This window comes from Hermetia illucens, chromosome 1 (genome assembly GCF_905115235.1).
Source record: "Hermetia illucens chromosome 1, iHerIll2.2.curated.20191125, whole genome shotgun sequence".
Classification (NCBI taxonomy): Eukaryota; Metazoa; Arthropoda; class Insecta; order Diptera; family Stratiomyidae; genus Hermetia; species Hermetia illucens.
In genome coordinates this window covers 30,573,770-30,599,717 of record NC_051849.1, presented here as the reverse complement: position 1 = coordinate 30,599,717, position 25,948 = coordinate 30,573,770, and the positions used below count along the sequence as shown (strand labels likewise).

The 25,948-nt window shown below is 42.8% G+C and overlaps 3 protein-coding genes across 4 annotated transcripts in view; 2 read left to right on the top strand and 1 right to left on the bottom strand.

Annotated features, from left to right (window-relative positions):
- Nucleotides 1–8,208, top strand: part of LOC119653142 (obscurin) — a 172,164-nt gene extending 163,956 nt beyond the window's left edge. The window contains 5 exon segments of the mRNA XM_038057679.1: nt 34–169; nt 234–446; nt 448–1,883; nt 1,951–2,056; nt 8,065–8,208. Coding sequence (XP_037913607.1) covers nt 34–169; nt 234–446; nt 448–1,883; nt 1,951–2,056; nt 8,065–8,208 — 2,035 coding nt within the window.
- A 3,537-nt stretch (nt 8,209–11,745) lies between these two features.
- Nucleotides 11,746–18,028, bottom strand: LOC119646558 (NEDD8-conjugating enzyme UBE2F-like). The gene is made up of 3 exons (XM_038047035.1): nt 17,421–18,028; nt 17,193–17,354; nt 11,746–12,399 (listed from the first exon to the last, which is right to left on the bottom strand). Exons 1-3 carry the CDS (start codon nt 17,694–17,696, stop codon nt 12,283–12,285), a joined length of 555 nt encoding a protein of 184 aa, XP_037902963.1. The 5' UTR covers nt 17,697–18,028; the 3' UTR covers nt 11,746–12,282.
- A 285-nt stretch (nt 18,029–18,313) lies between these two features.
- LOC119650796 (PAS domain-containing serine/threonine-protein kinase) overlaps nt 18,314–25,948 on the top strand; it is a 34,089-nt gene continuing 26,454 nt past the window's right edge. The window contains exons 1-3 of one of the 2 annotated variants that reach the window (XM_038053933.1): nt 18,314–18,422; nt 18,585–19,447; nt 19,591–19,670. The gene's annotated coding sequence lies outside the window, so the exon portion shown is untranslated. Of the gene's footprint in view, nt 18,423–18,584; nt 19,448–19,590; nt 19,671–25,948 lie in introns of those variants that run through there. The other variant, XM_038053939.1, reaches the window with a different exon arrangement.

Below are 25,948 nucleotides of genomic sequence, written 5' to 3'. Positions count from 1 at the left end.
TTGAGCATGCTTTTCATTCAAGATCTTTTTCAGTTACCAATATGGGCCAGACACATACCTCTTACAACTTCGTGATGTCGACTTCCCCGTGAGATTGCGTGAGTATATGAAAATCGCTCACCGCAGATCCCCATCATATGCCATTAATGAAAGCACAATTGATTGGAGCGTAAGTTTCTTTTACTATTAAAGTAGATTACGGAACAAAAGATAATTTACCTCCTCCCATTTAGCTTCCAATTATCCGTGAACGACGTCGTTTCACAGATGTCATGGATGAGGAAATTGATGATGAACGCAAAGCACGCATTACTCGCTATGGAATCAACGATTCCTACACAATTCGTCGCTTACGAACAGAACTTGGTCCTCGCCTGGAATCCTACGCCGAGGCTGATGCAATGATGGAATGCCAGAGAGAAGGATGCGTCCCATTCTTCCGCGAAAAAACCGCAAACCCTTGCTATCACTAATAATGAACCAGCCATGCTTTGCTGCTTCGCTGTGGCTGATCCCAAGCCAACAGTTCAGTGGTTTAAGAACGACATGGTTATACAAGAGAGCAAACGAGTCAAAATTGTTACCGATGAAGATGGACGATCAATTCTCCGTTTTGACCCAGCAAATAATTATGATGTGGGCATTTACAAAGTTGTTGCAAGGAATCCACTAGGCCAAACTGTCTCCAGATGTAGAGTAGTCATGGCAGCTCTTCCAGATTCGCCAGATTCACCAGAAGGTTCCGCAATTAGCGACACTGAAATCCTCCTGAGATGGAAACAACCAAGAGATGACGGCCACTCAGCCGTTCTTTGCTATAGTTTACAATACAAACTGGCCAGCAGTGATGAATGGACAACAATCGCTGATAACATCGACCATGAGTTCTTCCTTGTTCATGACCTGCAACCAAAAATGAACTACCAATTCAGACTCGCAGCCAGGAACCGTATTGGATGGAGTCCAATGGGAATCCCATCTTTGATTACAACCGCGGCAGGAGGAGCTCCTAAAATACAGATTACAAAAGCGATGAAGCATCTTCAACAGTTAACAGAATCAGGTCAAGAGGTCGTCCCAGATGATCAAAAGGCTCACATCGACTACCATTTGGAGCGGGAACTTATCGAATGGAATGTGGACACAGATATTGGTGATAAATTCAGCTTTGTTTCAGAAATATGCCGTGGAAAGTTCAGCACAGTAGTCAAAGCGATTCAGAAATCTTCAGATCAAGTTGTAGTAGCCAAACTATTTGAATTGAACTCTGAAACAGATGCAGCTGTCCAGCAAGAATTTGAAGTCTTCCGTACACTACGTCATGAACGTATCCCAGCTTTATTAGCCGCATACAAGCCCAACGGCGCACCAACTGCAATACTCATCCAAGAAAAACTGCAAGGGGCTGACGTTCTCACCTACTTCAGCAGTCGTCACGAATATACGGAACAAATGGTCGCAACCGTTGTAACACAAATCCTTGATGCACTACAATACCTTCACTGGCGCGGATATTGTCATTTGGACATCCAACCCGACAATATTGTTATGGCCTCTGTACGGTCAGTTCAAATTAAACTTGTAGATTTTGGCTCAGCACAGAAAGTCTCAAAACTCGGAACAAAGGTTCCTTTAAGTGGTTGGTTGGATTTCCAATCACCAGAAATCATAAACGATGAACCTGCACATCCACAAACTGATATCTGGTCAGTGGGCGTTTTAACCTATCTCTTGCTATCAGGCACCAGTGCATTCCGTGGAACCGACGAGCAAGAAACAAAACAGAATATCACATTCGTTCGTTACAGATTTGAAAATCTTTTCAAAGAAGTCACACCAGAAGCTACCAGATTTATTATGTTTGTATTTAAAAGGGCACCAAAGTAAGTTGAACTCTGATATCCTAGGGGCCAAGAGACTAACTAGGTTTTCTCCTTTTTTTCATTTCAGTAAACGTCCTCTAGCAGAGGAATGCCACGAACACAGATGGCTTATGTCATCAGACTATATGATTAAGAAGAGAGAACGAGCTGTATTCCTAGGAAGTCGCCTCAAGGTAAGTGAAGGACCGTTTATGATATCCTAACTTTGATAACCAGTGGAACAAGGATACACTACGAAAGAACTACGTTCCTTAACTCACCCAAAGACTTCGCAGGAAGCAAGCACTCTTCTGCTTCGCGTAGCTCTAGAATTAAAAAGTTCGTTAGTTCATGATAGTCCTCAATGATACTCTCGCCCTGCTTTATTTACAACTTATTCACTGTCACTTCTATTACAATAAATACGTTTGCAGCAAAGTAACCGCCGACCTGAATGATGACGCAGCCGCGAGAGATACCAATGTTCAAACAGCTCCAACCACTCAGACTTGCTAGGCCCATTGTACTATCCCGGAGATCGCCTATTCATCGGCCTTTCGCCGACGGCGTTCACAGGCTTTATGAATCTGAGAACATTCTCCAGAGAATAAGCACGCTCTTCGCTTAAGAAAACTTTACCAAAATTCATCTGAGGTCGGAGGAGACCAGGCAGCTGCATACGAAGTGCAGGGCCGCCTCTTCCTCTTCCTCGCATTGGCTGCATATGGCCGAGACCACAACTCCATTTTTTTCCATGCGATAGTTTAAGGGGCAGTGTCCCTTTCAAAGCCCTACCAGGGTTTTCATGTCCCACTTCTTAAGGAAAAACAAAAATGCCACTCCACCGGCCCTGGAGTCCTTCACAAAGATTTTCACCTGCCGGCAAAGGCTCAAATATCTCCATTCGGATACGTGAATCCTTGTCATTTTCTACTTCAGAGTAGACTTGACAGTTGATGGTCTGGTCCTATCATTGTGGATTCAGAACCTTGGCGAACTAGTCTGTCAGCTTTCTCATTACCACCCACATCAGGAGTGTGTTGCTCAATCGGCCAAGTTTCAGCAGCAGCTGATGACAACTCCACACCAACTGACTCGATATATCGTTGTTGTTTAGTGCTTATAATGCTACCGGACTGTCGGAACAGATTTGAACGGTCCGACCCCCCCCCCCCCCCCATTTTCGCCGCAACCATTCTTCTGCTTCCAATAAAATGACAGGGGAGTCGAGACAGTTTCACAATCAAAAACACCCATGCGCCCGCTCCTTTTTCCATGACCCGTTGGCGCAGACTATTAAGTTTGTAATCCCAACAGACTCGTGTCCATTTATCGACCGTTCTTGTCTTTCGGTGATTACGACGAAGTATGTCTTCTCGAAGATGAATCTGGAAATGATCAGCGGGCATCAGAGCCACCTAATGTTTCCCAGGAAGTTTCCAGATGGACGCACGTTGTTAGCTGCTTTCCGTTTCACCTCTAAATGGGTTGGGGGTAAATTTAGAATTGCTTCGAGTGCCACGGTCGGCGTACTACTCATTGCTCCAGTAATACTTAGGCTGCTGAGTCTGCTGTCAGCACAGCTCGGTCTCGGCCATCAGACGATGCATGCATACATAAAAATGGGTTTTATTATGAATGTATACATCCAATGAATCCGTTTAGGTGAAAGTTTCCAGGTCTTATATATCGCAGTCCTACAGCACCAGAGCAATCTGCAGGCTTTCTGATATTATTCCCGTAAACATAACTAGTCCAGTCTTCCTAGCATTTACCGGGAGTCCATTGCGGAGGCACCAACTGGGGATTACATGTACTGTTGCATCCAAGCGGTCACATACGTTGCCCGCCAACTTGCCGATAATTATTACAGCTAGATCGTCCGCAAATGCTTGTGCTCCAGGGGTCATACCAAGGTCTCCATTACCATGAACCATAGCAGAGGACCCCTCCCTGTGAGCAACCCCTAAGGCACCCTGCCTCAATAGACTTCTCTCCGACCAATATGTGAATCTTTCTCCACTCTAGCATGTGAACGATCCTACTGATTAACAGCGGATCGATTCCATGCTGTTTTGTGGCGTTACAAATTGCCCCGAATGAAGCATAATTGAAGATGCCTTCGATGTCCATGACTGCGCCTAAGGCGTATTTTTTATCGGACATTGCCTTCTCTTTTGCTGTTAGCTCATGGAGTGCTGCCTCCGTGGATTTTCCTTTCTGGTAGGCATTTGTCTACAGTGAAATGGTCACTTAGGGATATATGTAACCCTTATAAACCGATTTACTAGTCTGTCCAGTCCTTTTGGCGAAAAGAAAGTTAGACTGATCGGTCGGAAGCTTTTTACGTCTATGTAGGCGAATTTTCCTGGTTTGGGAATAAATATGACCTTCACATCAGGCCAACTGGTTGGAATAGAAGCTTGTGCTAGGCAAGCGCAGTATATGTTCCGAATATGTTCTCTGTTACCAGAGAAATAATGTAATCCGGACCTGCAGACTTGTATCTATGGAACGAATTAAATGCCTACTGCATGCAAGAGTCTAATCTTCCGGTCGAGGGCTGTATGTGTCTGCTGGCCACGAGATCAGATTTTAGATGCTGCCTGGGAAGTGCACTTCAAGCAAATGGTTTGTCGATTCCTCATCGCTTTCTGTGTACTTCCCGCTCTGTAAACGTAGATAACCCAACTGTTGGCTACGTTCTTTGACAAGGATCCGCTTTATCTTTGAGGTTACCTCAAACGAGTTGATCTCTTCGCGTAAACGTCTCCATGATGATCGTTTCGCTGATCTTATGCTCTTCCTTAGAGCTTTTTGAGCCTCTTTGTACCAAATCTAGCAAGCCTCTGAATCAGACTTCAGAGCTCGGTTGAGAAGCACTCTTATCGTTCTCCTCTGTTTTGTCGAATTCGAGTTCCTCCGTGGTGTTTAACCCCTCGGTTTTTAAATTCTCCGAAAAGAGCCGCAATATCAGATGATGCTGCCGTGATGTCGATGACCTCTTGCCTTACCACGTCGAAAAAAGTAGGTTCATTATCCAAATTGAGGAACTGAAATTCAATTCCTGCCAGACACTCCAGTAGTCTCGATCCTCTCGCGTTGATGTTGAAACCTCCCCAGCTTATGTACACTTTTAGCATATTCGTTAACTCAGATGAATGTTACTCTGGGAACTTCATCTCCGTCATAAGGGAAATAAGCAGGGCACCATAGAATCTCCTTATCTCCCTATTGGATTTTTATGGTCAATTTCATCGTTGTGGTTCTGCCATAACATAGGTCGTTAACGAAAATAACTTGGAGATCTTTTGAAACCATCATACAGGTCTATCACTTCTATTGGCATACCACAAGTCAGCATGTCGAAAGTTTAAGCCCCTAATTTCCCCACCAACAACCCATGGTTTTTGTATGAGGTATATACATGTCTTGCAGTTATAAATCCAATGGCTAATAAATGCAGTCGCCGCTTAACAATGCTGCAAATTTATCTAAGAGATATAGGGTTCCGATGAAAATGCCGTGGGTTGCGCGTAGTAGAGCCGGTTGCCCCCAATTCCCAAACCTTCTTAATATCCGGTTCAGCAAAGCCAATAGTGAGGAGAGCTCCCGGCATATCGGCTATTTCTCCTGCTTTGCTACCTAATAGCATCCAGGTGAAGGTGTTGAGATTATTCTGGACTCTAAGTTGTTCCAGGATCGCACCACCATTACGCTCCTCTTCTGGAAGCCAGAGAAAGCACTTTTTAAACTTTGGTAGCTCGGAAATCTTCTTCAAGGTCAGTCGCCTACCCTCCCAAAAATCGTTGAAGAAGGAGCAGTACTGTCTGAACCACTCGTTCGTGGTTTCGTCGGCAAAGTTGATCCGTAACATTTTACGGTATACACCTACCGGCTCAAAGGGTAGTGTAATTCTTTGCAAGGATGCAGTCCTTACAGCTAGAAGGAGTTTTCTCCTAAAGTGCTCTCACTACTCTGTATCGTAACCGGAAGGATTGGAGTCGTCATATAAAACCCATCCATCGACTTCGATAGCCTTGGCTGCAAACAAAGACTTAGCCGTTGCTTTCCAAGCTGTCTTTCCAGCCATTGAAATCGAAGAGTTGGGATCGCCAAAAGACCGCTGCCGCTCTGGTTTGCCTTAACCGCTGATGCCCCAGGTGATGCTTTCCCTTCAACATTGGCACAACCGGGAAGTATTTTGCCCGAAGCGATTTGCTCGGAAGCGGTTTGCCCAAACACTTTTTGCCCGAGGGCATTGTTTTGCCCGAGGGCATTAGTTTGCCCGAAGGCTATTTGGACGTAGGCTGTTTGCTGCCCGAAGACAGATACTTATCCATAGGTAAGACTTTAGCCTCGGCAGATGGCACCGATTGGAGCCCGGGGTTAGAAATGCTGACAGAAGGGTTCTGCTTCGGCTCGTCCGTTAAGGACTGGCTCCCAATAGGATTGGTTCCCACTTGAATAAGTGGAGAATCTAAGTCTAGACTCAGTTTAGTTTTAAAAATAAGCTCGATGGATTGGTAGAACATAAATCCACAAAAGAAAATTTTTTGATAGAACTGATGCCTCCGATTCTTTGCTGAAACGTAATGAAATTGGGTAATGAAAAATGGGTGACATATGAAACCAACAGTCAAAAAATCGTAGAGGTTCGCCAAATTAAAGGCGAGGAAGGTTTTACTGTGTGTAAGGTGGAATTGATAGGAAATAACCTATTACGAGCTACTTTCGCAACTTGATTCTGCTTTCTACTGCCACCAACTGACCAAATTGAAACAGGCGAAGCGACCAAAGCGGGTAGTATTTGAAGGGGTGTGTGTTCAATGAAGGCAACGCAGACCGCACATATTTTTAACGACGCACTAGAAGCTCCGCGAGCTTGGATTATCATAAGTCTGGTCTTCTAGTGCGATCAGTAAAATTCAAAAATAAGAAAAATAGCTCACTAGCGCTTATCTATATACCCACACCTGTTTGCCCAAAAGCTCAAAGTAATACAACTATTGGGGAAACGTTTGCCATTGTCATGGCTTCTCTATTTTAAGCATTGAGAAACCATATTTTTTGCTCGAAATGGAATCTGCGCGAAACCTATCGTTGACATAATCCCGTAGGTTTTTAATAGTATTGCAGTCCGGGGATTGTGAAGAGGTTTTGAGTAGCTTGGGACAATAGACTCCTCGTGTTAGAAAATGACTATATGTCTTTTTACGCCAAAATAGTAGTTTCACCTGCCAAATTACCATATCCGTGAAAAAAAAACAATTCGAAAGGTTAATTTGTTAATTATAATGGTTTAAAAATTGAATTCTGACAAGGGGGAAAGAAAACGCGGTGATTGGCTGACACTTGATGTGACGTCATCGAACGAGCAATTTGAATCTTATCTACGTGAAGGCATCCGGTTTAGTGTTTGTTACTTGTTACTTTTCAAATAATCAATCAGTTTTTAACAGGAAATTGATGCGTGAATGGATAATCCTTCAATTTACTTTACGTTTCGGCAGTACAATATTTCATCGTCCTCCTTGACATTTCACGCGGAAAATTAGTTTTGACGGTTTTATATTTTTATGAGCAACTGCCAGTTGCCGCGCTACTGAAGTTTCTTAGCTCAAGTTGTGCCGTCACACAACATGGCGCGGACTTTTCAGTCTGTTTGAATTTTGTTGGAATTTAGAATGCTGGTAATTTCTCATGCATGGTTTTTTTCTTCAAAACCGGTCTTTAAGGGTTTTGTTAGATTGCACCATAGAAGTGATTTTCGTCATTAGTGAAAATAAGGCAAGGAGTCTATTGAAAGTTTTTGTCTTGGCAAACTTGAATGTTTGAGAAACACCAAATTTCTCTACGCTGGCATATAGTTTTTTTTAAATATCGATACACATCTTTGCATCCATATTCCCCTCCACGAATATCACATTACCCACGCCGTCTGCTCCGTAATATCATCACACTACACGCTTACCTTGCTCGCATTGTAACATTTGCCTCGCAATGTTTTTAAGGACTTGTAAAGAAATATCAGATAAAATAAATTACCTCTACTGCAGAACCTATGTATGTATAAGAGACTGTTGGGCTTAAGGCAACAAAAGCTAATTCAAAGTAATTCGCAATAAGCCTGGAAAATTTCGAACAATATAAGACTCATGTCACATATCACATACTCTAACCATATTTTTCATACTTTCAGGAATTCTCACAAGAATACCATCAAATGAAGGCAACTGAAGCAACAACTTCCGACTCATTAGCCAGTTCATTAGGAAATGGACCATCACCGAGGCAACTTCTCAGATCAAACAGTATACAGGAGGAGCTTCTAACAACGTTTTAATTGGACGAAATCAATACACCCAGTCCAAAATTATAACACCCAAAATTAGAAAAATAAAAACAACACCTTTAAAAATACATCACTAAGAGAATAACTTTACAAATCTAATCACATACAACTCAGAACCATGAAAAAACTGGAAAACAGCGTTCAAAGTATGTGGCAACTATCGTTAATTTTACTATTTACTTTCGGAAAAACATAAACATCAAAAACAAGAAACAAACATTTTCTTATTTATTATATATAATATCATTATTTACTTACGATTTTTGTGAATTTCATTTTACAACAAAACGAAAATATGATTTGATTTACTTTCGAAATTTTTGTTGATTCGACATTAACATTGAAAGTTGAAATTGAGAAAAGCATAAATAATATAAAAACCATTTTTCGATTCCTATTGTGATATTATACAAATACACGCGAAAAAGAAAATATTAGGACAATTTTTAGGAAAGAGGAGGAAGCGTTGTTCTCGGACAACAGAAGGAGCAACGCGGAAATATTGTTGTTAAAACAATAAGTAAAATATATTAATTTTGAACAACTAATAAAGAACTGTTATTAAAATTGTTAAAGTGAAGAAGTGTTTGATTTTATTCCAAAGCCATTTATTCCTTGCATCAGCAACACCTTTCAATTAGCTCATTCTCCAAAAATTTACCATTAAAGGGTTATATCTGTTTGTTTGTTGTTGTTGATATTTTTTTATAAAATGGCGACTGTAAAACCACCAAAACTGTCGTTATGTAGGCTACGGTATCGTTGATCCTCATGTAGGGGGCCAAAAATTCTTCGGAGGATTCTTCTCTCGAACACGGCCAAGAATTCGTTCGTCTCCGAGGAATACATAAGGACTGGCAAGATCATATGTTTTAACATTCATCAAGGCTGAGAGATGGCAGCGTTCGATCAGCACGTGGTCAATTTGATTGAAAGTGGTCCCGTCTGGAGAGGTCCACGTTTGTTGGTGGTGGTACTTCCAACAATCATTTCGTGTGATACTGCTAACTGAATAATCCGCAATCCGTTATCATTGGTATGTAAACTATGGGAACCAACGTATCGCCTGAATACGGGCTCCGTCCCTACTTGGCTGTTAAAATTCCCAAGTATGGTTTTGATATCATATAATATTTGGGACAGGCTTCGAGGGTTCGGTTTACTGCCTCGTAGAAGGCATTCTTCTCCGACTCTGCAGTCCCTTCTGTAGGGGCGCGAATGTTAATGAGGCTTATATTTCTAAATTTGCCTCGCAAACGCAGAGTGCAAGCCGTTCAATTATGTTTTCACAGCCGATAACAGCAGGTTTCATTTTTTGCCTGACAAATAAACTTACTCCCAGCACATGGTTTACTGGATCGCCGCTATAATATATGGTGAAGCGGCTCTTCTCCAGGAAACTGGTCCCTGTCCAGCGAATATCTTGCAACGCTGTTACATCAGCTGCTCAGCAGCATTCGGTCTGTACAGAGAGCGCACGTTCCATGAGAAAATTGGCAAATCGTTATTCCGTTGTCGTTGTCCGGCTCGTCGTTTTAAAATCCATCCTGTCCGAGGCAGCTTCTGTGGCTTCGTAACTTTGGTTTTCAGTGTAGGGTTATCAACCTGGAGGACCAGTTGGTTCATTTTGTCCCGTTTTTAGGCGCCGATTCACATTCATCCTTCTCCTTCTGCAGTTTTTTATGAAAAAAGAACTCCCAGCGAGCAGCACGTGGAGGGGCTTGATAGTAGAGCTGCTGGTATTGGTTCAGCAGGCGGTTCCCAGATTTTATGCTAGAAATACATTGCAATAGTAAAACCAATGATTACCTATGGAGCCGTAATCTGAGCAGCAAAACAGCCAGGAAGTTACACAAACTTCATGAAGACAAGCCCAGCTGTATTTCTAGAGGTCCTTCCGGAATTGGCTCCTCTCCATCTATACATATAGATGTAGGCAAGAAAGGCAACCTTCAAAATGTCCGGGAGTGCAGTGAGTACTTTGAACCCAGAGGCGGAAACCATTGCTACACTCACCGACAATTAAGTGACTATTATGACACTTAAGTCCAACTAGCTGAACTTTAAACTGCTTGGCTCTCTCAATAAGGTCTCGATACTCTGCGTTATAGGCCACATTGGATTAGAAAGCAATGAGGCAACGGACGAGCTAGCCTGGAGCAAAGACGCCCCTACACGGACCAGAGCACTTCTGTGGAGTCGGAAATGTGTTCATGGCGACGACGCTGAACAACGAAAAAGGACGGCTGAGGAGGACCAGGAGTGGAACAGTCCACGGTTCTCTTGGGGTGATACCAACCCAAGTTCTGGGAAGATTGTTTAAACCTCACCAAGAGGAGCCTCTAGATCATAGTAAGAACACTCACTGGTCACTGCAGGCTAAATTATTATTGGGGAGGCTAGGAATATTTACGGACTCATTAAGGAGCGTGGCAAAACCGAGATAATTTCACTTTTGTTTGAGGAAGTATGGTAACTTGGCATTTCGTCCAGATAAACCTCTCCAGATATTATATAGCTGAGAACCATTGTGAAGTACTCTTTCTACCTCTTCAGTTGCTCATCATCGTGAATAAGGAGTCGAATGTTAATGTATCTCCAATAGACCATCGAAAGACTCACAACCACCTGCAAGTTCTTTCCTGATTCGGTATACGGTGACGAAATCGTTGCTTTTCGCGGCCAATTTTGCTTTCCTGAGAATCGCAATGAAGGTTCTAGTGGTTTAATGTGAATAACAGGGTAGACAGCACATCCTCCAGGAATTATCCTGGAGCATAAGCTCTGAAGGATTATCCCCGTTGTGATGTTACCAGGTAACCTCCAGTGAGGCTTCATGGCAAGGGCTACTTCAGATGAGTTCCTTGCAGACTCGGGTCTGATCGTCATTCTCGAATACATAGGAACAGCACTTCCTCATGTCTTAGCTAACCGGCGTAATAATCAATTTTCTTTTTACACAGAACACACTATGCTTAAATTCCCGGGATTTTACACGATATCGAAGTTCGAGCGCGTTACATTCGCCTCCACTCACAAGGATCAATCCATTCCTTATATAGAACCGCTTCAATGCTTCCGCAGAAAGCTAAATCTTGTGATGCCCCACGGGAGTGCCGCTTGAGAGCATTTTTATTGGCGATAAAATTCTCATCGGCTTTCTCAAGCGGACTAGTCATGAAATCTGCCGTCCGATCAGTAAAATAGCTCTCACACTGTCGAACAAGAGTTGCACCATATAACCGGTGTTGAACTTGGAGATCGACGGCTTCCATTCCTGCGAGAAGCGACGAAAGCACCGAACTAAGGTGAGCGACCATTAGAAGATCGCTTTCGTAGTCGAAGCCAGCGCTTTTTTTATACACATCCAGAAAACCCTTCTAAATCTACTGCCGATCGCAATGTGATCAATCTGATTGTGTGTGGGTGAATGTATATAATCGTTTGGAAATCATTTGGAAAATGAATTGAGGGTTAGGTAATCCAATTGTCGAGAGCTACACAGCCAACAAATCAACAGCCTTGCCATTCCTCTCTACAATAAATTTATTAATTTTTCACTTCACTATAACTCAAACATGTTTTCACTTTTGTTACAACTAATTACGAAAATCTCTAACAGTTCAAAAGTTATCAATCGACATCCTATTCATTTTTCATTTATTAATTTATTATTTACAGATCTTCAATTGTACATAACGAAAGATGGTAATAGGTCAAATAAAACGCGAACGGTAATAACTTATTATTATTCTGATAATCACCATTATCACTATTACAACTCTTCTTCCCTCACAATCATCGTATCATTTATTATCGTAATCGTTAATATCCGTGTACATGGGTTTCATCAAAAATTCATCCTTCCGCTGACATTTAATCACCTGATAGATTTCTTTCTTAGTTGCTTGTCTGCAATCTCATTAGTTTATCACTAAACTACTTTACAAAATACAAAAAACGCTTCATCGCCAACATTGTTGTCAAACTTAATCGGACAAAAACTTACAGAGATAATGAAAAATTTGCACAAAGCATTCCTTAAGTTACAAGTGTTCGAATTTATTATCTACTGGCGTAAAGTGATACAAATTCACGTACTTTCGCTTGAAATTCAAGTTTATCACGTTGATATTGTTCAGCTGCTTCACTATTCAAGGGATCGTCGAAATTGAGAAGATCCTGAAAAACAAATGAGAATGGTTCAATGAATATTTTTGTTTTTATTAGTATTTATATTTGTGACAACAAATACCCTTTTACTAAAGATCCAGATACCAAAAGAGTGGGAATAGTATAAAAGGATCTCGGGTGGAGCAAGTCAAGAGGAAGTTCAAGGGAGTTGAGTAAAAAGCCTCGGAGAAAAGCTAGGACATTTACCTCAGCCAACGCGGCAGAACGGCAGTCAGGACATAAGTAAACTATTCCGAACCAAACAAATAAGTGTATGTACGCTTAATATTGATACCCTCACTGAAAAGATGGATCAATTCGCAAGAGACGCATTGATATTTACGCTCTACAAGAAATTCAATGGTGCGGTACCAAAGCTAACGCAGTAAGAATGTCTATAAACTCCTTCATTTTGGAAGCCCACGCACGCAATATACTATCGTCATATTGCCATCTTAGGGAGTCTCCGTGACGTTATTAAAGAATTCAATCGATTTGATGAACGGCTGATGAAGCTCATCATTATATCAGCTGATCGCACGATTCATTTCTGCGCCGCATATGCACTGCAGATGCCCTCTGGCAACTACTTGACAGAAACGTAACGTACCTGCGATGACTATACCGTCATTGTGAGTGATCTTAATAGTCATGTGGGTGAAAAGGCAAACTGCAACAGGTGCCATGGGGAAAAAAGGTTTGCCATACGGAAAGAGGGAGGCGAAGTATACTCAATTTGGCGAACTGTACTTGTCAATACATGGTTTATCAAACAACTGTCTCATCTTTCCACATTTTATAGTGGAACAGTAAAAGGCAAATCAACTATGTGTATTTTCATAAGAGGCATTTTATCACCGTTATTGACTGCAAAGTCGTTCCCTATAAGACAAGGTTCTTGGCTTTAGAATGACAATGTCCAAACCCTCTACATAAATATTCTACAATGTGCTTTTGTTCCCCCTTCGAATAATTTTCAAGTATCCGAATATATGTTGAATTTGACCAACCCCTTGCATCTTCCGAATTTTGATTATTTTAGAGACGTGAGGGTTATCAAGTATTTGATACAACTCATGGTTGTATTTAGTTCGCAACTGATGGTATTCTCGTACGCTCCTATTATGCTCCTCAGAACCCTCCTATCAGATATTAATCAGTTTTCCGAACTTTGTGTTAGGGTCCATCTTTCACATCTAGAACATAGCACAGGTCTTATTGTCGATTTATATACTCGGAGCTTTGTTTCCCTGTGTATGCAGCTGGTTTTCTTAACCGACAGGAGCGAGTAGAAAGCTTCTTTGCGAGTTGAATTCGCCGTTTTATTTCGTCAACTTCATTTCCATCTTCTATCAGTTGTACACCTAAGTATATATATAGTTTTCATCTTCTTTTCATTAATGCATAGACCAACTTCGTTTACTGTTTCGTCTAGACTTATAAAAATTTGCTTCCTTCCTTCTGTCCCGATATGCGATGATATGGAAGGACTTCTAGAACAGCATATCTTTTGTTTCCACAAGGACCTTTCGTATTGCCTCCCAGATTGAAAAGTAAGGTCGCCAGTTTAACTCCTTGCTTTAACCTGAGTATCATATCACTTTGTCAACTTGTTCTTGTTTCCGATGGGGTGAACCAAATTATCGATAACTTCGGCGCCCTGGCTGACCTATTTTTCCCAATGATACTGGTTCAATGTTCCTCTTTATACTCGGATTTCCCGAAATATTTGACGTTCATGATTCCGCAGCGAAAAAATTCGTACATTTTGTGAATTTGGGCCGCCCCAATCAAAAAGGCATGACGTCCCCTCTAAAAGAGGACGCTAAAGCCTTAACGGAAAAAGTACCCTTCTTCCATTAATGGGTAAATACTACTGTGATCAAAAAGTAAGGTGGAATTGTCATTTAAAACTCCCGGGCATTAGGAAAGTAAGTAAATTTTTTTTCCAGGTTGGTAGGACTGTCTATAACCTTAGCCAGGCGTCTGTTTGTCAAAAGATTTAATTATCTCCGAGTTAGACGTGTTTTTGTAAACAGCCAAAAGTGAATTTTTCGATTTTTACAATAAGTGATTTTGTTGAGCAAAGAACTTGCAACAAATTTTGTTTGCGGAACGAATATTCTTATGCGGACACATTGCGGAAGGTCTTTGGTGATCAAACTATGGCACAAAAAAATGTGGTACAACGAGTTCAAAACGGGCCGAGAACGCGTTCAAAGCGAACCGCGCTCTGGAAGACCATCAACGTCTAACGACGAGGGTCACATCCAAAAAATCAAAAATTTGGTGCTTGAAAGTCGTCGATTGACAATTATAGATCTCGTTGATAGTGTTGGAATATCATTTGGCCCAGCCCAAACAATTGTGAAGGATGTTTTATGTCTCAAACGCGTCAAGTATCGATTGTTGCTCAAATCGCTAAATTTTTTGGAAAAAAGCGTCACGTTGATGTGTGTGAAACTTTGCTGTCTGACTTGCATCATGCATCATTACTAGAGACGAGACTTGGATTTACGTATACGCAACCTCTGGCTATTCAGCAAAATCAAAAGGCCAATGCGGGGACGACGTTTTGACACAAGATAACGAGATAAAAACCGAATCGAAGAAGGTCTTGAAGGCTATACTGGAAAAAGGCTATTTCTACTGTTTCCAGGACTGGAAAAAACGTTGTCCGTTTTATCGGATGGGGATTACTTTGAAGGGGATGAAATTGATTTGGAAGAATAGATAAAGAATTTACATTTTGTAAACAAATTCACCTTACTTTTTGATCATAGTAGTACCTCAGATTCTTGAAATACCCAGGTGAGTGGAAGAAGCAGCCCTGCTGAGACAGCAGGAGCTGCAATGAACAGTTCTATCGGCCTTACGTCACTTGAACATTTGGTGTATAAGATGATTTGACTTTTGTTCGAAGTGCGGCTGCACATCATCGTAAATAAGGAGTCGACTGTTCATATCTCTCACAGGATCAACAACAGACTCGCGACCTCCTACAAGTTCTTTCGTGATGCAGTATACAGGGACGAAATCGTTGCTATTCGCGGCAGCTTTTGCTTTCCCGACAATCGCAATGAAACTCTGGAGGGTTTAACGCAACGACCACCATGAAACTCTCAAAATGACCTAACCGCAAATAACAGGGCCCAAAGCGCATCTTCCAGGATTTATCCTGGAACATATGTTCTGAAGGGCTGTCCCCGTTCACATGGTACCAGATAACCTTCGGAGAGGCTTCGTGGCAAGAACTAGTTCAGAGCCTCTCTCTGGTTTGATTGCCATAATCGAGTACGAGAGGAAGGCACACACAATGGCTTAACTGACCAGTGCAATAATAGTATCCTTTTGTCACCGAATTTGGCATGATATAACAAGTTCCAGTGAGCGGTCAAAGAGTAGTATAGGTCCCAGGGCGAAACGTGGATTGGTACCCACGGAAACGTCTGCTGAACCAACACCAACAGCTCTACTACCAAATCCTATCTCGACCTCCACGTGGTGATCGCTGGCAGCTCTTTCTTAACGAAAAGCTGCAGACGGAGATGGATGAAGACGAGTCTCCTGCGCCTAAAAACGAGACAAATTGTACCAACTGATCCGCCAGGTTGGGGGTTGGGTAGGGGTGATAACCCTACACGGAAAACAACTTGTTACGAAGCCACAACAGGAGCCTCGGACTGGTAGATTTTCATAATCAGCCAAAAAATGAAAAATGCTGTTATCAGCTTTGAAAACATTGCTATCAGCTTTAGAAACATAAGCCTCATTAACACAGAGGAGACGGCAGAGGAGCCGGAGGAGGATACCTTCTACGAGGTAGTAGAACGAACCCTCGAAGCCTGTCCCAAATATGATATCAAAATCATACTTGGGGATTTTAACAGCCAAGTAGGGACGGAGCCCGTATTCAGGCAATACGTTGGCTCCCATAGTTTACATCAAAATACAAATGATAATGGACTGTGGATTATTCAACACGAAATGGTTGTTGAAATTACCTGGTTAGCGCGGAAAGCAGTCCACAAACAAAGGTGGGCCTCTCCAGACGGGACCACTTTCAACCAAATTGACCACGCGTTGATCGAACGCCGCCATCTCTCAGCCTTGATGAATGTCAGAACATATAGGGGGCCAATATAGCCTCGGATCACTCTCATGCCATCTCGTTGGCATGGTGGTCCGAGCTCGAATAACAACACCACCTAGAATCCCCTCTGACAATCAGGTGAGAGTTAACACTAAAGCCATCCACAACACAGCCCTCCGCGACACCTATAAGAGGGAAATGGATGGCGTAATAACCACAGGCAACAGAGATCCTCGACTCCGACGACTTGAATACTGTTTGAGAAAAGAGCAGTCCAACGTTCATTGGTTTTCTCAGGCGGACTATTCATGGGATCTGCCCCCCAATCAGGTACTGAGGTACTGAGCTTGGGGCTCGAAAGCCTCCATCCGTGCGAGGAGCTGTGGACGCAACGCGTAAGCGAAGGCGGACGACCATTAGATGATGATGATCCCTTTCGAAGCTGATGCCAGCGCTTTTTTTATGTGCATCCGAAAAACCGCTGCTAAATCTACTGCTGATCGTAATGTGGTCAGTTGTCAGTTGAAATCCAACTGACCTAAGGCAAATTATGTGCCCCAATGACGACGCAATGGAAGCTGTACATCGAATTAGAAATTAGTAAATTACGTGAAATTCGACCTCCGGACATTGTTCACTCAAATCTTCAATTCTCGTCCCCATTCGATCCATAACGATTTGGTTGTTTCAGTCCTAAACGATTCCTTACCGTAAACAAAGAGTTGAGTCCCCAAACAACATCCTTCAATTTTCTCGTTGGTGCCCAGCCGAGTCCATCAATGGAATTCTGTCTCAACAGCGATAAGCATATATCCCCGGTCACCGAAATATTTGGGTGCCAGAGTTTTGTCAAGCATTTCACCTTGGGTGGCTAAAAAGGTACAAAAGTAGTTTGTCAGTGGCTACAGAGTGGTCTTCGCTAATAACGTCTACTTACAGCCATGTTATACTCCTCGGGGACAACGACAGAGAACTTGAACTTGCCGCTCTTCCAGAATCCCTCGTCCGGACAAATGGTCAGTGTGAACTCGCTGAGCACGTTCGGGTCATTGAAGAATACCTTGCAAGTGGCCGGCAACGTTTGCTCCATCTCCTGCACCTCCTTGACAAGCAACCGATCGCGAACTGATGCCCTTTTCATATTTTCCATATTCACTCCGTTGCTTGTACTGTCTGGTGTCTCCCGTTTCAGTTTCCTGGTCAAAGTGATCATTTTGTCGGAGCGCCTCTACTGGAATCCTTCAATTGCACCTGGAAGCCACCTTTGAATACTCCAGAAGTCCTTTTCTGGCAAATTCCAAGGTATTTAGACACGATTTAATCCTTGTGTGGCAAATTAGAATTTTCTTTGGCGGGAACACGGCACAACGGCTATATCTTGTCGCGAATATCAACTGTGGTCAATTAACAACTAGTCTAGGTGTTTACAAGCTAGAATTCAGATCAGTCAAAGCAATGAAATCGATTTAAATCTACGAATTCGTCTCTACAACTTTCGCTCAATTTCCCATTGCAAAACATTTTTTTGGCATCTCATGAATCGGACAAATGTCAAAAGGCAGGTGAAGCTTTCATTGTCCGGTTTGGTATAAGCCAGTGGTGGCGGAGATTATAATTTTTTCGGGTGGGTGTCTTGGAAAATGCTTATTAGTGACAGTCAAGGAAAGCTCTATATTTTCTAAATTTAATGAAGTATTCATTGGACGATGAGCTCAACACATCCGAGGCTTTTATAAGAAATCTGAATATCAAAGAAAAGATATAAATAGATTGCTGGAACTACGAATTCCCCCGGCCAATAAGCAATTAGTTTCGATCCTCACTGTACCTGATGCAGTGCAAGTTTTGCCCAAATGCAATCCATTCGCCACCAGAGGGTTGATTACTATTCATTGCACTTGTTGTTTTACTGATAACGTTTTGAAAATGACAACTGAAAGTGAGTCGGAAAAATAACAGATTTTCGTGGAATTGTCTACTGATTGAACTTAAGCAATTATTGATAAGGAGTGTAAATTAGTGGGTCCTTTGAAGCCAAGAACATGGATAGGTTAGTATCAAAGGGAATACCTGTAATCCAGTATATTCTCATTGCTTCCAGGTCAACCGACTTCCACGGCCTTGTAGCCGTTACTTTGACAAGCAAAATAATAACAAGATCCCATTCGCCTCGACATCCTTCACAAGAAATTATCAAATCGGATTCAGAGCTGTGCGATGTCGCGGCACTTGTTGCACGGCCACCTCGCCTAAGCAGCCCCCCAAGAAACCAGTCCCCAGCCAGCGCATCGTCATATCATTCGCGACTTGTGTGCAGAACCGTTACTCGATGAAGTGATGGAGCCACCACCTGAAACCAGTTTGGAGCCCATTGGGAATTGCCGAGTGGCCGAATGTCGACCGAGCTGCGATGAAGGTTATGTTTACAAATTTAGGAGGACGTCGACGTCATTTTTGTTTTTGCTGCTCCGGTGGGGGGAATGCAATTCATTGCGCTCGCGCCTGCTGAGCGTCATTGATCGATTTTCGTGTCATCACGACTATTTTCATTACGTATCCGCGTTACGGAACGAGTGGAGAAGAAAAGCACAAAACTGAGCGGTCACGCGAGTTCCCACAGTGGAAATATAGTAAATTTTTTATGTGAGGACCGTCGAGGTCCACTGAGTGTTTTTGTTTTTATATCGCTTGGAAATTGTGCATTTGAACTTTGCGTGGCTCTTGTGCTGTTCGTATCAAAATAAAGTGTTCCCATTGGCCCCGAACGTTTATACCAAGTGCATGTGTATCGGAAGGACGTTCCTCGCTGAAAAGATATCTTGAAAATTTTACAGATCCGGGCACCAACAAGCCACTCCACCATCGTCCCTCGTTCGATGGAAGGCCTACGTGCTGAAAACTTCGTACAGTAGCGAGATTTCCTCTGCAAAACGGAAGAAATTGCAGCAAAAAACTCCGTCGAAAGTAAGTTTCCCCCAATGTGAAAAATAAGTGTTTACTCTGCATCCCCGCATGAACAGCCTCCACTTCCTTCTCGACTTGCCTATGGCTGTTATCAGTGTCTTGAGTTTCCTCTGCAATTCAAATTTATTTATCATACTTCGCAGTGGAGCGCCTTATCGACCACGAAGACGAAAAGTCTCTACGTTTCATTCCAGTCGCCATCACCGACCATCGCAAGGATTAGGTAAGTAAATAGACGAAAGAATTATGCTTTGTACGAGCGAATATTCCATTTCCACTCGACTGTGAAATTCCTGCCATAATCCAATTTTGCTCTAATCGAACATTTGATGAGACTCGCAGTTCTTCCTAATCCAAGCGCTAGTGCTTCGGACACATTACGACTTCTGCAATCAATCGAAACTGCATGCACTTCGCCGTTTATTGTCTTGCACTCGATCCGTCGCATCTTGGCGAGTTCATTAGTTTAGATTGCTGCAGCAATGTCTAATTGAGGAGCGAATTGTAGCGCCAGGCGACCCACCACATCGGCCGCTTGTAGGGCTTCTCATTGCGCTCTTTCTCTGCGTTTTAATCAACTCAATCAAACGCTGGAAAGTGAAAGTCAGTCGTTACGCTCCATGTGTTCGATTATGTAATGGGCCCCAAACGAAAAACAATTCTTAGCCCGCTTCTATGCATACAGTTGGGCCGACAAATTCCAATATTGATTTATCCTTTTATTACTCTGCACTCGGCCGCAAGCGGCAATATCATAATCAATTTGGTGTGCACTTGCTCTACTTTCATGGCAGATGCTCGCACTTCAGGTATTATGCTGCAGAGTACTTTGCAGTACTAATTATGGATGGAGTCGACTATTTTTAGTGGGCAAGCAGCGATGTGTAGTCAAATTGCACTGAGCCGAAATGACTTCCGCTGGGAAAAATTTACGAGTTTTTGGTCGCACACAATAAGGAAATTTGAAATTAAAACAACATTTTAAAGTGCATTTGGAGCTTAAAATTGGATAATTTAATGCATTCAAATGTCCACTGTGGCTTGCTTTCATTGTACATGCAAAACACACTCATATGTCCAGCACTTTATCACAGATGGGAATGATGCAGTTGGTGGAATTGCAAGACAACTTGCGTGTGCAGGTGGTGTAAGTTCAGGTTTTCTGCACATCAAAGATTTCCGGGTTTCGGAAAAGATAATGATGCAAAAAAGTGTATATTGTTATAAAGCATCCCATAGCAATCTACGACTTTTTACTAAAATCGAAGTATTGCAACGGAATACGTAACACAATCCCAATAATCCACTAAAAATATTTGTGCTAACTGAAACTTGCTTCTCCTACTTTAGCCTTTGTTTTGCGGTGATGCCAATTACTTCCAGACACTTGTCTGGAATTAGAACTTTCAATTACCTTTCCCTTCTACCGAAATGATCTACTCCCTAAAAGTTAGCTGAATGCTAGAGGGGGAGAGGCAAAGCCTCAGAGCACTCAGACCTTAGTGGTCCATTGTACTCGATTCCCCCGTCTAACAGAATATCCCGGATTTGTTTATGTATCGCAGGATTTCCGTTAGTGGGTGTGATGCTACCCGCTGCAGTTGGAGTACATCAGCACCAAAAATCGGATATCTGACGCGTCCATAGGCGGGATACTTATAAAAAATCTTCCATGGATTCCGCTTTCTCATTACAGCATGGACACGTATCATCTTGGATAATTCCTATTCTGAACATATGCTCAGCTAGTGAATTATGGCCAGTCAGAATATCCACAATACTTCTGCAGGTCTTCCTGCTTTTCGAGAGGACAAACATTGACGTATGTTTGTTTGGATCTGACAGGAAAAGTTTGGTGTGTCTAGCAGCATGTATGGGACTAGGAGGATCAGATGATCATCCTAAGTGGCCGAAAAAGACCTAGGGGGAAGAGCTATCGCAAAAACCTAAAAAGTTGCCGAAATTGACCGTGAACGAGGTCCACAACGACTGAAGCAGGGAATGTTGGGAAGTCCTTTGAGCACTTGATTCCTCACGTGTCATTAATACAAAATCAACGTGTCTATACCGTTTCGTGGGTCTGCACCGGGTTTCAAAATAGACAATAAGAATAAAAACCAGAACGCGAGCTGAAACGGAAAAATATGGTTCGACCGCTCGCGTGGATCACCGCGATAACAACGGTATTCACATCAACTTTACATGGATCCGAAATGAATTTTCGAGCAAGGACAATATCCAAAATTGAAACACCAGAGAGGCGAAAGGAATAGTTCTTTCCGCTGGGATAACAACGCAATCGGCACCTTTAAAACCATCTGAAATTTCCTATGCTCTAACGTATCTTTTTTACCCTCCTGCCTCTGTCGATGTCGGAAAAAGATCCGCTTCCAGAGTCCGGACAGGGGCTGCTCCTTACCGCCAGATGCTCCCGCGAAAGATCTCCCGAACGTCACCTATCGTCTTCACAGCTGTCTCCCCCGCGAAAAATCAAAACTTTTTCTATCCAGATGCTCCCGCGCTAAAATCCTTCCAATCTCACCTCTTGTCTTCCAGCTGTCTCCTCTGCCTCCATCCAAACTTCTCCTCTTGTCACTCGCCAGTCCAGCTGTCCTACCCGAGAACCGCTACGTTCGCCTTGAACTCTGTTGACTTCATGTTGCAGCAACATGCGCGTGCGCCTACGGATGCGGCAAATCATTTCCCTCTGTCAAGATTAATTCGCCCGAATGCATTCAATAATGTGCAATCTGCGACAAACATTAGGGTGATTGCACATTATGAAATGCCTTATTTGAGCAAATTAATTCAGAAAGAAACGAATGAAATTCTGCTCCCGTCACGAAGCCGCGGTCACTTCAAGCATTAAGGCTTCGCCACTTCTCATTATGGAAAGCTTGTTCCCAGTTTTTGATAGCAGCATCAGCGAATGCTACCGACACCCAATTGCTGGTCCCGGTCCGGGCCTGAGGGAAGTTGAAGCCTCTTTCATTTCCCTCTACACCACAATGACCAGGCCCCCAGAGTAAATCCAGCGTATTGAATCTAGAAACAGTTCAATCAGTTTTTACATTCCTACATGATTTTTGAAGTGATCTAAGTCCTACTCAACGCCCTCAATGCAGCTTGACTATCGCTACAGATTGCGATACGTCTGCCCTTCAACCGCTCGTCAATTTTAGCCTTTAGCCTGAAAGACCGTTGTGTATTGTCCCAAAGGAACAGCCCACTTCTCGTTTTTATTCGAGAGGTAGACTTCTGGTCCAGAACCATTTTCTATCTTTGCGCCGTCGGTGTAGAAGACGTCAGTGTATATCCTGACACGCATTCTTCTGATTCGGGCTGCAAATTGAGTAATGCGTTCAGAGCTGCGCAGGATGTGGTGCTCATGGCACCACAATCAGAGTTCTTTGCAGTGTGGCTAGTTTGCAGCGAAAACTCTTTTGTTTCACCTTAACCCACTACACTATGGATGCATAAGCGAACATCGGCCTAATGATAACAACATATATCCACATTACTACCTGAGGCCTAAATCCCCATGTCGCAGCAAAGGTCCACCTACACAGCCCATAAGCTGTGAGAGCTCGTTTCATCTTTACCTCTACATGTTTGTTCCAAAGAATATTCTTGTCTAGGTTAACTCCCATATATTTCACTGCTTCGGAGAGTTGGAAAGACCAAGGACCAAAGACCATTCAGTTTCCTCGTTTTTAGGGTTTTGTGTAAAACAAATCCTTATTAAAATCGATTCACTGTCTGTCTCTCAAACGCACTTTTCTCCAAACCGGCTAGACCAATCCGGACGAAATTTGGTGGACAGATGGGAACTATGAAATCCCACGCATACAGGGAGTGACATAGATGGAGTTTAAAGGCGGGCTCCCCATACATGCAAAGGGGGAATTTAAAAAAAATTTTCACCGGATGTAGTCGTGTAGGGTATCAAATGAAAAGTCTCAATTAGTACTCTCTGAATCTGATATTAGTTTTGGCATGAATTGCAAAGTGCGCGAGTAAGGAAACTATCCAATTCAAAGGTGAAATTTGGGCCTTAAAATATGTCCCATTCCGATATCTGCTCAAATAAACTTACTAATAGTACATTATCAACTTTTAGAAATTGACTAAAAAACTCCCCTTAAGTTCATCCTATGAGTACTAAATTTTGCACCGGCATAGAGGAGAGTATCGTGCATTCGCATGCCAAGTTTCATGAAAATTCGACTATTGTCATCTGAATAATAGGGTGAAGTTGACTATTATGAATACAGTACTTTTCATCAAATGATTTATTTAAATCGCTTTCTAAAAAATAGAGCGCAATGGAATTTTTAACTATGTGACACAAAAATGTCATGCATCCGTCGCTCCTCCCATCTGCTTCTTCTTTTTCTTCAGTTTTTTTCCCGCTCACCAACGGGGTCGGATCGTCGTGATCGGTTTCACCATTTTATTTTATTCAAGATCTGATCTGGATGTAATCACGGACTTTTAAATCCCCATCCAGCCTATCAAACCACCGTTGTTTTGGCCGACCTTTTGGTCGCTTACCATCGACTTCGATGTTTAAACCAATCTTGGCAAGTGAATTCTCGATAGCGCGAATTACGTGACCATACCATCGAAGACGCCTCTCACGCAGTTTTTCCACGATCGGTGCAACCCCATATCGATCGCGAATATCCTCATTTCGGATGTGATCAAAACGTGTCACACCACTAGTCCAACGCAACATCTTCGTCTCCATTACCGCAAGACGCCGTTCATTATCTTTTATAGTTGGCCAAAACTCAGAACTAGAGAGAGCGACAGGACGGACGACATTGCGGTGAATTTTAGACTTGAGACGTTCGTTGATACGTCGATCACAAAGAACGCCAGCTGTGGAGCACCACTTCATTCAGGTTGCGTTAATACGTGAAGCCATTTCATTACGCAGTTCTCCATTGGGTCACTGCCGTTAACAACTGAGCGATTTAAATATCTCGTATCTATATACAAGAATATACAATACCTTCTCATGATATCCTACATGAGTTTCCGGGAATAACTCGTCCGGACGGAACTGAAAAAATGTCGTCGTGTCGCCGAACTAAGCATCATCATATAGTCACCGCGCCACCACAGGACCACCAGTTGCTTTAAAGCCCAGACTTTTAGCTCGGGACAAGCTGAACATCGCGAAAAAGGAATTCAATACCATAATCCACGTCTATCAAATAGTCCGTGGGCTGCACCCTTGCATACGGTACCTAAGAAGAATAAGGAGTGAGGACCGCGCGAAGAATATCGCGCACTCAACGCCCGGACTTCCGCCGGCACGTACCCAGTTCGGAACATCCAAGATTTCGCTCAAACTCTCTATGGTAAAACTGTCTTTTCATTAATAGACCTATTAAGAACATTTAACCATATCCCAGTAGCTGAAGAAGATATACTAAAGATCATCACAACACCGTTCGGCCTTTACGAGTTTTCGTTTATGACATTCGACCTACGGAATGCGGCGCAAAAGTTTCAACGATTCATCGACGAGTCTATGAGAGGTTTGAACTTCTATTATGCTTACATCGATGGCATACTAGTCGTGTTATTTTTACGTCAAGAGCACGCCAGCCATTTAAGCTCTCTGTTCCAAAGGTTGAAACAATATGGAGTATTCGTACTTACTGTATCCCGTAAGGAACTGGTGGTAATTCAATTCTCCGTGTTTTCGCTCGAATTATTTCTCAATCACGCTGCTATCCTTTTCGATACAGTTCCTTCCTAAAAGACTCTTCGGAAATGAGCGGTCATCTCGTGCGAATTCGTCCTCTTTCATTAGTAGAGATGGAGCACTTCATTCACTAGAAGATCCAAGGGAATCATTCCCGCGATGACACACTGTCTCGCCTGATACTCTCTTATATGTACTACAAACGGACCCTTCTTCGGTTCATAGCGTTATTAAATGCTTCCGTCCAGACAAGCACAAGGTATCACCCTCGCTAGACCTTCAATAAGAGCCACGGGGATGCAACTTGCATTGGCCACGTATTTTGCTCATTAAAATCCCGCATCAGCGCCCCAGACAGATAATGATGCTTCCTTGATAATCTCAGTATTGAGATTCCCTGGTTCCACCAGTAGTGCAAACATTAAGGCATTATTATATGCTGTCGCAGTTAACCCACCATTTCCATTGTTTTTCCCTTCAGGGCGAGACTTCCTTCTCAGGCCGCAAAGAACGTCTATTCCACGAATGTCCCGGTAGACGGTCAATCATTCTGCCCTTCTTACTACCAGTGCGCTTTGGTTATTGCTTTATCAGTTTCCAATATCGTGAAAAATGGCCCAGTAGTCACTTTAGATGCAGCACTCAGCCTAATGCTCTACCTCGAAAGGTCAGCAATCATACAAGATTGACTAGTACGATGTCATGTTCTGCAGAGTTTTCGATGAGGATTTGGCTCCTAGTCGTCAATTGGCTTGCCGATTCTAAGGTCCATGCGTTAAAAT